Raw genomic sequence first — 14,225 nt, forward strand, 5'->3', positions numbered from 1 at the left:
TTACCAGATCCTTTCTTGTACAAAACATCATGATGGCATGTGGTTGAAGATGGACCTTGTTCAACAGGTATGCAGAATATTTTCTTTATTCCTCATAACTCTAAGTTTTTGCTTTAAATTATTATTGGAACATGAGAAATAGCATGCTCAAGTGATAGTTTGCTTTGGATGTCAGTAGGTGTTTGGAAGCTAGATATTTGTGAATTTAAGACCATAGAGGCTACGTCTTAACAGAAACTATATTAAGGTGTAATGAGAAATAAAACTATCAAATTAATTACGTGATATATTTCTGTAAAAGAAATTCACAAAAGCAAATTGGAATGTCAAATGTTTCAAGTAAATACAAAGTAAATTCACAAAAATCAATTTGGAATGTCAAATGTTTCAAGTAAATACAAAGTAAATTCACAAAATGCAATTTGGAATGTCAACTTTATTAAGTGCAATAAATTTTAAAATATTGTGCTTTAACAGGCACACACACACACACACACACACACACACACACTTGAAGTGTAATTTCATTATATGAATCACAAGCATATTTTTAATTAATGAATTAATGAAACATCTCTTACATAATTGGTTGCATACAATTCTTTTTTTAATAATCTTTATAATATTCCAGTTCCCATAATATTTTCAGCAACTTACACACTAAATGTTGCACCATTTCTTATATATCTTATATATCCACCAAGGCAGGTAGGTAAAAGCTAGTAAATAAGCATTGGTACCTCACTGTAAATTTTATACAGAATGTAATGAAACAGATAATATATTTCACTAATTGTCAACTCCAGTTTTCAAAAATGCATGGTTACTTTGGTGATTGGATTACTAGGATTGGATGACACCTCCTTTGATAGGTCTCTTAAATTCAAACAACATTTGTATGAAATACTTTTTGGTATGTGTCACTGAATTCAATTATTCCTTTATGCCTTTTGGGCAACGATTCCTACTTGCTTACTATGCCAATTAATTTTGTGCATGTTGTGAATTTATATTCAATTATTTACTTCAAAATCTGGTAATTTGGCAAAATATCCTTGAATGTACAACAAAAATGGATTCAACTGGAAATTGTAAAGTACACAATGCCCGTTTAACTTAACCATTATCCTCTTACCTAGGTAAATAGCCCTAAAAGTTATAGACAAAAAATACTTAATATTATAAATTCACATCAGGGCTGAACCGATATTTATCCAAGTATTTTGCTGCAATCTGCCACAATTTTGCTTTAAAATATTGAGTGGAATATTAAACATCTAGTTTTTCACAGTGTTGTGGGACATTTTTTGCGAACCCATTGAAATGAACAAAATCCAAGAAGCTATCCGCTGATACTGAAGCATCGGAACTGTCCTAATTCACATTATATTAAAAATTCTGCCACTTGAAAGAAAGTTCTTCTTTATTTAATAAGAAGTAACACTTCCTGCTGCACATAAACATATCGAAACAGCAATCATCATATAGTACGCATACATCATCATTCTATTATAATCAACCACTTAATATAACTCATACAGTAATTCCAACTTAAAATGTGCCAAGTCCACTAACAGTTTACACTTCTTCACAAACTAACGACTCAGCTACAAATATTTCTTATAATCTAATCTGCATACATTACCATTATCATATATTTTAAATTTATTAGCTTTCTGATATTTCAGGATCATTGACCAACTTTCCTCATTAGTAGTACGCTCAGAAAATTTGTTAAAGGAGGTTTACATCTAGCTTTTTCAGTTGTCAGCCACATATTTTGACTTTTTTTTCTGAATTTGACTTTCTTTTATTGAAATGCTGGGCCAAAGCAGGAGGTTATGCCCCAACCCCCCCCCCCCCCACTTGGCAAATGCTGCTGCAAAATATATGTATATGAATACGAATTATAGGAAAAGGCAATCTATTAAACACACTAATTTGTTTGTAATTTGCAAAGAATAATTTCAAACTGTAACAGTGTATAAGAAATTGTAAAAGAGAGCAAGAATTGGAACTATAACAGAACAAAGTAATCCGATTGGTATGATTAAATTTTAATTTTATTTCTTTTTAAATCATCCTTTGTTGAATTGATTTTTCTTCTTTTTTGTTTTTATTTTTATGTTCACTTTATGCACAGCAAGGCTAATTGGGACTGCACCTACAGTTTAAAGTTGGATCTGAACCACCATAAGCATCCGCCAGGTATTGAACCCGGGACCCCTTGACTACAAGGCAACGACGTTACCACTATGGCAATGGAGAGGCCCATCCTTTGATCTTGACAAAGTTATATGTATATTTGTGTCGAAACTTCAAACAAATTATACATTTTTTTTTTACATTAGTGTTTTATATAAAATTCACAATCCACAAAGTGCTGATCACCTTTGTGCAATGTTTAAAATTAAGTGAACAAATCTCACTCAGGATGTTCGAGTACAGCTGAACCACGAGCAAGTTAGTAATAGTGAACCTACCAGTCGATAACTAAAAAGTAGGGCAGAGCCGATACCGATGCTGATGTATCGGAATTGGAAAATATTGGTTGGACTTTTTTATTTTTACAGATACCGGCCAATACCTTTCTTGTGTATTGATCATTCGCGGTGGCTGCAAAAATGCCATGTGATGCTCTATGGCTCTAATTATCCTGGAAGTTATGCAAAATTCAATGTTTCCATTGATTTTGTACCAATATTATGTGAAAAAAATGTATTTTGTGATTACATAACAGCTATTCCTATATTCTGATGTAATTTTTTTAATATTTTAAAGGAAAGCTCTGGTAAATTGGTTCTTATAATTGGAGTGAAACGCTGACCCACTAACATTAATCAATATTTTGAAGAACTTTTAATTTTTAAAATTTTGAAGCATCATTATCCATTGGAATTGACTAGAGCATCGGTATCGGTTCAAATGGTATCGGGTTAGCTCTCCTATAAAGATATCATATCGATCATGTTCATAAAAATAATGTAATCTAAGGATTTCGTTCTGGTCCTTTTCTGATATTTAAAGATGTAACCATACCTTGGAAGGGCAAAGTTTTTTAAGTGTACTTTATTCGCATATAGGCTAATCACAACTAGACGAATCAGCTAAGCTAATCACGACTAGACCTACTGCTTACGAACTACAGAAATGTGCCCCCTATTAGTTAGCAAACCAGGGATCTCTTAATTACCAGGTGATTCCTCTACTGGAAGTAGGGGATTGACAATAAACAAGAATCATCTGCAAATTGTAATTTACAGAAAAGCTTGGCTGAGGAACATGACTTCCCGTTTTGATAAATTGATAAACATTATAGTATATAAAAGATTTCTGAGTATGTAGGAATTTGTTTTATCACTTTTGGAATGTTATGATAGAGATGAGAACTTGCAAGAAAGTCGTATAAACCTGCAATTGATACAAAAGGAACTCCAGCACCACAACCCATAGTTTCATTCATGTAAACAAAAGAGGGAAACTTTTGTGACTGTGAAACAGTGAAGATGATCACACAAATGCAGTTTTAAAATTATTTGGTTGTGTTTATTTTGGAACAAAGAAAATAACCAAGAGATGCCTATGAGGAAAGTTCTCGCAATGAGCTCAAACGTCAATAAGCTAAAACCTAACCACACAAGTGAGCGCAATATATTTATTTTCTATACAATCAATAATTTTGTAATATTTCTTCACCAATTACACGTTTAAGTTGCTTTTTTTTTAGTGCAATTACGTACATGTTACGGTTTACTTTTCACGAGTACTTGCTAAAATATGTTTCACGCTCACAGTAGAATTTAACACAATTTGGCCTCAAGAGCACATGATCAATATGCTCTCGAGACCAGTTACATTAAAACTGCTGTTCATCATGGAGCAATATGTAAACAAAAGCATGTTGAAGTAACCGCTCCATGCAATGTATATGATTATGTATAACGTCCGCAAGTCAAATCGGCTAGTCCATCTACATGATCTCTTCTAGCATCGTCACCACTTCCTGAATTGACGGTCTGGCATCTTGGCCTTCGCAGAGCATGCTCCTCAGCAAGTCCACCTGAAAAATAAAATATATAGCATTTAAATTAAATTTATAATTTCCTTCCCCTGCACATTGCATCAAGCAATTAAGTCTCAGAGGGTGGCATGTGGAGGCAGAGCACACTCACGGTCTTGGTCATTGTAGAGGTGATGTGATCAGCACCATGCTCTGCTCCCCCATATATATATTTATTAGAGGCTCCCACCTAGGTCTCCAGTTTGACAACCAGATCCCCTCAACTGAACCACTGGTGCTTAGTTCTGTGGAATTAGAACATTATAGCAATTTAAATTATTTCGAATAGTTATAAGTTTTAAATGTGCAGTTTTAGTTGCAATCTAATAAAGGATAGGATTTGTATGACATAACAATCATGAAAATATGCAAAATAAGAAATGCCCTTACGATCTAAAATTTCAATAAGTATGCCCTAAAAGAAGAAATATGGCCTAACAACAATATAAATTTCTAATTAATAAATTATGTTTTTTCATAGCATTCTTCATGGGGTGCACTGTGAGTAAACAACATAGAAGAAACAAATACAAAGTAGAAGGCCTAATTTATTTTCTTCCAAATATAAGTAACATATGCTCAAACGTAGGCCAGCTTGGTGACACATTAAGTGGTAAACCTTCAGACTTGTCACCAAAGTTCTTAATTGTGAGTATCCGTTCATCAATTTCATTGAATCATCACTCATTATCATCAACACGATTAGCCAAAAGTGGCAGATACACAATGCTAAATAACAAACACACAAAATACAAGAGAAGTAAATTTAACCTTTGAAAATAAATTTGTATACAAAGAAAATTTCTTATCCCTTCAAGAAGCAAAGATATACTGAATATGATTGAAAAATTATTAAAATATCTTCACGTTAATTTAGAATTACTTTTACATAACATGAATTTATATATAATTCACATAGAAATAGGCAAAACATGAAAATCCTAGCCCAACTAAAGAATAATCATGTAAAAATTAGATTACTAAGGGATTTCAGGTTTCATGTAGAAATAAACCTGAATTTCTTCAGATTGGGCAATGTAATGTTAATTTTTGGTGATGTCAAAATTTTACCATATCATACAATAATACGAAAAATTACAGTAAAAAAATATTGTGACACCACCGTGCCCTTATCATCACCCAGTTCCTGCAGGAAAATAGAATCCATTGCATGCCGTGTCCAGCTTATTCCCCAACCTCAACTGAATCGAAAGTGCATGGAGACTCCTGAAGAGAGCCATCATTGTCAATCACTCCCAACCCACCATAGACTCTCTGATACCTCACCAAGGCTCCCGTACAGAAATGGGGCATACTCCACAGGATACAATGGACAATCTGGTGCGAAGCATGCCACGTCATGCAGGGAGGTGCATACATGCTTGGGAAAAACCATTGGTTCCTGAAACCAGGAAGCAGTGCAACCGTATTGGCTGTTGAGACTGCTGACACTCATATACACCCTGTTTATATTGGTTTGTATTGTAAAGCTGTTTGTACACAATCAATTGACTCGCAAACAAGTCCTTGAATTGAACACTTAAAAGGGAATGACTTCTGAGACCACGTCATTTTTTTCATTGGATGCAAGGTTAGGTTCAAGAATTTCTATTTAGGAACGGTTCTAAATAACATGTGCAATTTTAAACCATTCAAGATTTTGCTGTTCAATGACTTTCAATTTTAGTGTTCAATTCAATTACTTGATTCTTTAATCATGTACAAGGCACTTAACAGTGCTACTGTATACTCTTTTTCTTGTTTAATGTAAAACATTTTGACTTTACTATCAAATATACATATGTTTTATTCTTTGTGCCTCATTTACTGGCAACCCCACTCCCTTCTATAATTGATTGATTGATTGATTTGTTGCTTTAAGTTAACTTTATGCACAGAAAGGCTAATCGGGCCTGGACCTACAGTTTAAAGTGGGATCCAAACCACTTGTGCCTCCACCATGTACTCCCTTCTATAAATATCACATTATGCAACACTTTTTTAAGCACGGTATATACACACCTAACTCTTAATTTTGAAATTTGCATTCAAAGTTTATTATACAGTTTTATAATACATCCCTCACTTGTTTCAAAATTACAATAATGTGAATGTAGGAAAAGTATCTATGAGACACCCCTTTGAATATGGTGATCCATACCTAAAGCATGAAAAATTACCTTGAAATTCGTATCACCCAGTGCTCATTCTTTGGCACCCAAATTTACAAATGATACCATCCCACTTGCACTTTGCTTTCTCATTTGATGACAAAAAACATTTTTGCAGTTTATGTTCAGTTTTAAAGATATTAGCCTGCTATTCCCTGTCCGGCCAAAGAACCAACTTCAAATTCTATTTTTGTCTTTTCCGTCGAAGGGCAGGGAGGGTCACATGAACCCTTGAACCAATCGGCTTGGTCTAGTTGCCATGGGGAGGGGAAGTTCTTGAGGTACTCTGCCTTGCCAAACTTATGCATGACAACAAAACAGGTGGGAAAGGCATCCCAACAACACCAAGGCTCGGCTAAGCCTAACGGTCACCGTAGCAAAGGAATGGGTCTCCAATTCTCTCCCTACCCTTGAACCGCAAGGGAAGGGTGCATGTTGACAGCAGAACGTGTAATTTAGGACTGAGCAAAAATCTTGCATTTGGCAACACCGCTTTTTTTTCAGTTCGAACCTCTCCCATCCGGAGACTAAAAGTCTGGTTTTGTCCAAGTTGGATCTTTGGCTGAACAGCCTGTAGAATGTTACAGACTCACCCTAAATGTACTTAAATTAAAGTGAATGTTTGTTATTGAAATCAAGTAGGAGTTTCACAACTGAACTTACCATTCTTTGATCACAGATGAATGGAATGTCTGGATTGCCATCTTTGATCTTAGTTATGTAATCCAATAGCCCATGGCCCGTTGTGCATTTGCAGAGCAATTTGATTGCAATGACTCCCAGGCTATATACATCTGACTGAAATACAGAAACAGATTGTTTAATTTCTTTTGATTGCCACATCTAACAAAAGTGATAATTCAAGTTGGTTTATAATAATTTTCTACAAAAAATTACAAATAAATGAATAAATAATGATATTTCTCACTGGAGTTTTGTGATTTTATTATTTTGAGGTGAAAGTCTTGGCATGTTTTATCAAAGCACACAGAAATCATATCATATCTTTACAAATTTTCTGTGGATGGTCTCTTACAGAATATTATGGGTTATTCATTTCTTTAGGTGTGCCTCTTTTGAGATTTTTTTTTTTTTTTTTTACTATTGAATGCATTTTCTTGAGTTAAGCAATTCCAAGCCAATTGGATATAGGATATAGATGAAAGGAAGGAGGGCCAGAAGGAAGTTGGAAACTTTCACCAGACGCTGGAAATGTTTAAATTTTCACAGCCGTGGGACTCATATACAGGTGAAAGTATTATTTCTCTTATAGTCTACGGTTATTACAAGCATAAAAACACAGTTTTTCATTGTGACGTTTCAGGAGAATACACACTCCCTTCATTAGACATTTATTTTTAGTTTGATTAAAGATACAGTTATAACAATGGTTAAAATGAAAGACTAACTTCCTTCTCCTGCTTCACTGTGTACAATGCAAGACACAGGTTTCACTTTCAGTTTCCCCCACCCCCTCTTTCTTGCCCCTGCAATGCACAAAACAAAGTGGGTGAGATGACGTCTCTTTAAAATCCCTCAATTTGCCATGGTGTAACACGGTCTCGAATGGAATGGGATTTCAACATGCGCATGAGTGTAGATACGCACGACTCGATGCGTGCGAATTGAGGGGTCTAGTGAGAGAGGGAGCTATGCCACTGTAACAAGAAATGGAAATAAATTGAGTTTTGTAAAGCATTACGTTGAGTCATAATTTGTATAACAAAGGGTAATTTATTTAACAAGGATCTCTTCTATTTTTGGCGCGGCAACCTGGCATCTTCTTGAAGAGTTCTAATCCATGCCACTGTTCCATGTCAGAATAGGTGTCTTTGAAGAAGACAGTATCCAATGAGGCTTCACTCATTTTGTGCTTAACATTGCCATGTTTTCCGCATCTATCTATATGTGGCATGCCAAGATGTGTTGTATTAAGTTCATCAGTACTTCCATCACTATATACAGCTTCACCAACATTACATACTTGCCTGTCTCCTCTAGCTGTTGCCACCCTTTTCCTTGAAAATGCAAATATGTCACAAAACGCTTTTAAACATACTCTAACCTTTGTATCAGTAACTGTTGTCACATGGTAAACAAATGAGTTCTTTCTTCTGCTCACTCCAACATCATTGCGTTTTTTGGCATAGCCCCAACTGCACACCTTACGCTCAATAAGACCATTGAGATATGCATTTTGAATGTTGTACTCCTGCAGCTTGTAAAACTCGCAAAATAATGTACTTTTGCAATCTTCGTTTAACACTGAATAGCTGCACCAGTTGAGGTTAGATCCGTCTGATTTGTTTTCACAGTCACATCTAGGTCCTTGTTGCTTAGCTGCTATTTTCTTACCGGTTTTATCACTCACGTATTCATTTCCACAGTTTCTTTTTCTCTTCACGACTACTCTCTTCCATTTGTCTGGGTTACGAATGTGTTTTTTACAACCACTTTCAACAACATCTGATACACATGGATCCATGTTTCTGTGGAATATTTTAAAGCAGGGTTACCAGAACTAACATTCACATAAACAAAAGAATGACGTAAAATGTTTATTGCAATGTGGGGACAAAATAAAAAATCACGTATACGCATAAAAGAAGAGAGATATAATGGAAAAAATTGCATTTCTTATCAATATTCCTTTACTTGATAACTGATAAACCAATTTGTAACATTCCTATTTTGGTACCTGCCACTCCTATTGCAGACACCATCAGTAAGTGGCATAGCTCCTTCTCTCACTCAAAATGCTGATGGGGACGTATTCAAGAACTCAGAAAATCTGCTGCAGAACAAGCAGAATCTATACCACATAGTTGTAGTTCACATGATAGATGACAGATGGTAGGAGAAGACTGAAAATGGCAAAAATTCAAATTTTCAAGATTTGTGGCATAGCTCCCTCTCACACTAGACCCCCTCAATTCCCTATGACACAAGCCAGAGGAGGGAACCGATTTTGCAGTTTTCTCTATGCAGACAGCAGCCACCTGAATACAAATAGAGTTGTGTTGGTAAGCGCAGTGTAGCCAACTGACGTCCGATGAAGCGCAGCAGGTGAAGTACCGTGGGAACATTCTATGTTTTGAAGGAGACGGTATTCAGTGAATATCTAGAATAAAAAAATATTTGCATTGCAGATTGATTCGGGTGTGCACGTGCGAATAGGCAGAACCCGCTACTGTGTGGTTCTCTCGCCAGGCTTATCGAAATGTGTAAGTGGTAGGGAGGGTGTGATGTGCGACCAATGTGAGGGGGAAAACATAATAATGCAGTTTCTTTGAAACAAATTTAGTGAGTTATATATTAGTGGGGTTATGTATATTAAGAAAATTCTGCACTCATGTCTAAATTGGTACACTATCATGAAAACATTATCTTGGGCTATCGATCAAGTGAGTTGTGGAAAGGATTCCAAGATTTTGAGTGCTAACGTCACTCGTTTTCAGGGTAGACATGCAGTGCTGAAACAGGGTGGCTTCTCACCAGGAATTCCTTGAATTCCGGGAATTACATAAATTACTGGCTTCGGGAATTATACGTGAATTCTACATGAATTTTTCTCCATAGACATGAACTTATATTAATACAAATCCAATTGAATTTGTACATATTTTTAATGACCTCACAAAAAGTTTTTCTCAGTTTATATTTTATTTTTATTGAGGCAGGAAAAGAAAAGAAAGCTGTGTGGAAAATAAAACATAATTCTCTCAATCCGTTTGCTTTGTTGGTCATCATTTGCAGAACAATCTTTCTGACAGACGGAAGATTATTGCAAGATATCTTGAAGTTGATTAGGTAAATCTGAGTTTGAAATTCTTATACAATTAACAGCTTTTTGTAGATGAATATATCGCGTAACATTTGTGACTTGTGTTTGTAGATGTATTTTCGAGTCTGAGTATGTGAAATGTCAAACATAAATTCTGCACCTTAAATTATATATATAAAAGGAAGGAGGGCCACAAGGGCTAAATATAAAGTGAAAGAGGAGAGAGGAAACACTCACCGGACAAAGAAAAAATTCGAATTTTCGTGATGGTATTTTCTCTCTCCTCTTTCACTTTATATATATATATATATATATATATATATATATATAGTTTAATTGAATTTAATTAGAATTTTGGGATAAATTAGAATTTCACAGAACTTCTATATTGTTAATATATGTGTATGTGTGTGGTTGGTGAGAGGCGGTAAGACATAAGGTTTAATTTGAGAAAACACCTGGTTGTACCATTGAATTTTTTTGAAAGTTCCCCTTGAAAACCGGGAATTATACTTGAATTTTATCAAGATTGTAGAGTGGTCACCCTGTGAAAGTCAACCCAGCATGTATGTTTTTGTAGATGGAGGTACCCAATGAAGATGGCAGAGCAATCGGGAGCCATGTCTGCTGCACCTGCACGGCTTGGTGACTATTACTAGAAAGATTGGGTTCAGTTCGATTGATTGATTGAGTTGGTGTTTTAAGTCCACTTTATGCGCAGAAAGACTACTAATTGGCACTGGACCTACAGTTTAAAGTGGGATCCGAACCACTATGTGCCTCCACCAGGTTTCAAACCCAGGACCCCTTGATTATAAGGTGACGACAGGGTCCTGTTCGAACCTGTGTCAAGTTTTTCCCCATGAATGGCTATTGCGTCCTTGATGATGCCATCCCAGTAGTTTGAAGATTTTGCTTGAAGTACTGTTTTGCAGAAATCTATTCTATGTCTCTCATTGATTGAATGTTGGAATTCTTTTTTCCTCAACTCGCCTGCTTGTGAGAAAGAGAGAGAATGTTTCCATCATTCATTGCCAGGAAAGCTTCGTGTGGTACACTATCAGTTCACAGTGCCAGTAAAATATGTACATCAACACATTTCTATTAAATGTTTATTGAAGATGCTATGTGGTCAAATTTTGATCTTTCATTCAAGTCGCAGCCTGGCATGGATGTTCTTTGTGAATGTCCCTTCACCAATTTCATGTATTCATCATTCATTTATCATCAGAATTAGTCAATGGTGGCAGAAAAGTGATGCTAAATAACAAAAATACATAAATTTTTATTATGCAATGAAGAATAATTAATACCAACTTACTGCTTGATATATGAATCCATTACGTGTTTCCGGAGCTCTGAAAGGCAACACTCCAAAGTATGGAGAGATAACAGTCTTAGTGTTTGGTCTAGCTAAGCCAAAATCTGTTATCTTTGGACATATATCTCCTCCATCAGTTTCTTCTACAAGGATGTTTTTATCCTGCAAAATAATATTGAAATAAAGTAATTCTTCTTATTGTTTCACATTGTATGTTGTTAAAAGTAATACCATTAATTCAATACAAATAAAGCAACTTGAAAGTTATTGTTACAGCATACCAGGCTAAATAATTTTACACCTATGTGTTTTCCACTCAAGTTAACAGTGCTTAAGTTGTTGCAATTACTTTAAAACTATTAACAATTAACACCCTGTATCAGCTTTATTTATTTTATGTTTATTGTTATTAATTCCTTCCCTTTTTCTTTCTTTTCTGTCAAATTCTTTATTTGTATCGCACATCTTAATACTCTCTATGTTCTTTTTTGTATTTCTATTGAAAAAAGTTCATTATAAAAAAATGTAGTGCATGAATACAATATATAGTGTGTTGCTTTTCCTCTGAGTGACTCTCCTCTGCATTATCCTCACACAACACTGCAGATAGAATTTGAAAAGAAGACAGTTGACAATCAAATAATTAATTCATGTATTAAGGGAAAAAGTCAGTGAACTATTAAATAAGGAATAATTGCAAACTTACATGCATATCAGCATGAATGAATCCCTTTCTATGAATACATTGCAATCCAAGGGCAATTTTGTGAAATAGTCTGGTGGGAGCTTTCTTGTATCCATTTGCAGTGCCAACAAATGTTTTGTCCATGTCCGAAATCAACTCCTGCAAGGTTCTTGAATAAACTTTCATCCTTATGTATAAGCAATACTGAAAATGAAAATAATTTAACTGTAAAACATTGCATGTGTAGCATTTAAAAAGACATTTGAGTAAATAATAATAAAAAAGGCTGATTTTGTTTTCTTTTCTTTTACATTTTCTTTTCAAATGAACTATAATACAATGTATTGTAAATAGTACTATTTATATGCATATTAGGGTGGGTGGTTCTCAAAACTCACAGCAGCAGTACAAAAGGGAATTTTGTCAATATGTAATGCTTTTAGAAAGGTTATGCTGTTAAAAATGTTCAATCTACTAAAAACATTTTTTTATTTTTTTCCCCCACATAACTGATTTGATTTGATTTTGTGTTTTAAGTCCACTTTATGCACAATAAGGCTAATTGGGACTGGACCTACAGTTTAAAGTGGGATCTGAACCACTTGTGTCCACATAACTGGGGACCACTCTAATGTATATTATTAATATGTATAATGTAGCATAAAACTTTTAAAAAAAAAGTTTTCAACATATTACAAACTCTTTGTTGGCATCATTAGTTGATATACACAGCACAAAATGTTTCCATTTCCCAAACTTCTTTGCATCACTAGTTAATATATCAGTATATATTAATTAACTGGTGATTTGAAAAAATGTGAAATGGAGACTTTCTGTTTCAATTGATTGATTGATTTGTTTATTTTACTTTGCATTTCTGCACTTTTGGCTAATCGCGAAGATGAGGATGAGTGATGATGATATGAAATTGATGAAGGGATACACAAAGAATACCCATGCCCAGGCAAGTCGTAGAACTGTGTGCATTCTGTTTCAAGATCAACATTGTGTATATTGTGTATACAATGCATGAAGCAGAGAAGATTTGGCAATCTAACTGAATGTATTAGTTATTTTATGTATTACATACCTTGGATACATAACATTTCTCACACACTCTTCGATCATTTGGAGTCATCTCACTAGGTTTTGAGGGCCCACTGTCAAAATGAAATGAAAGTATGTTATTAGATGTGAAATGTAGAATTTGTCAGCTTAATATACAATTAAGAACAAGTTTCACTTAAAGAGCTATGGTAACACTGTTAAACCTTGCTTCCATGTTAATAAAACATTAAAATACTGACCAAGGCAGAATTTATTGTATAAAAAATATATACACTAAAAAGGTAACGTTTCTACCTTCTAACAGGGTCTTTTTCAGAGGAATATTCACACTAGAATGATGAAAATTACAAAACATCATCTTATATATACACACTCCCAGACAGGGTCAATACATAAAACATAGTGGAAATTGTTAGTAAGAGGATGGGACAAGAAATAGGAGAATGGGATGGAGAACGTGTTGTGAAAGCTCTGCAAACTGTTTGGGATAATGGTTACTGCAAAGTGGGGGATAGAATAATGAAAATGAGTGAAGGCCTAAATATAGGCTCTTGTTTAAGCCCAGTGTTAGCAGAATTGGTAATGAACGAGTGGGAAAAGAAGGTGATCGAAAAAGGAGGGGACAAAATAATTCTGTTCTGCAGATATGTGGACGATTGTTTCGGCATATGGAGGGGAACAAGGAGGAAGCTGGACATATTTGTCAAAGAAACAGAAGATGAAGCACGAGGGATATTACTGAAGCTTGAAATAGAAGAGGAAGAGAAGATAACTTTTCTAGATATAATGATGAAAAGGGAGAGAGGAAAGAAGATTGAGACCACTTGGCATCAGAAAAGTGTGCAGCAGGGGTCTTCTGTCACAAAAGAAGTGATGTGAGTGAAGGGACAAAAATAAATTTTATGAAGAATATGGAAGACAGAATCAAGAAAATATGCACGAAAGAAGAAGAACAAGATAGCAAAATAGAGAGCCTTTGGGAGCAACTAGAAAAGAATGGGTACGAAAAGGAAGACAGACTTGGCGTAAACAGAAGAAGAAGGAAGAAAGAAGATAAAGAAACAGGAGAGGGGGAAGAGAAAGAACAAGAGAGGCGGTTTGATATAAGGAGTATGGGGAAAGCCACAGAGACATTA

The 14,225-nt window shown here is 34.9% G+C and overlaps 1 protein-coding gene across 3 annotated transcripts in view; it reads right to left on the minus strand.

The window, feature by feature from the left end:
* Positions 1-1,405: 1,405 nt before the first annotated feature.
* Positions 1,406-14,225, minus strand: part of LOC145980102 (eukaryotic translation initiation factor 2-alpha kinase 1-like) — an 82,648-nt gene continuing 69,828 nt past the window's right edge. For 2 of the 3 annotated variants that reach the window (XM_083113106.1, XM_083113105.1), the window contains 5 exons: positions 13,112-13,181; positions 12,043-12,225; positions 11,337-11,498; positions 6,895-7,029; positions 1,406-4,060 (listed from right to left, as the gene is read on the minus strand). In XM_083113106.1, the coding sequence (XP_082969232.1) occupies positions 3,971-4,060; positions 6,895-7,029; positions 11,337-11,498; positions 12,043-12,225; positions 13,112-13,181 (640 nt within the window). In that variant the 3' untranslated portion in view covers positions 1,406-3,970. Of the gene's footprint in view, positions 4,061-6,894; positions 7,030-8,678; positions 8,721-11,336; positions 11,499-12,042; positions 12,226-13,111; positions 13,182-14,225 lie in introns of those variants that run through there. The other variant, XM_083113107.1, reaches the window with a different exon arrangement.

This window comes from Lepisma saccharinum, chromosome 27 (genome assembly GCF_977018435.1).
Source record: "Lepisma saccharinum chromosome 27, izLepSacc3.1, whole genome shotgun sequence".
Taxonomy (NCBI): Eukaryota; Metazoa; Arthropoda; class Insecta; order Zygentoma; family Lepismatidae; genus Lepisma; species Lepisma saccharinum.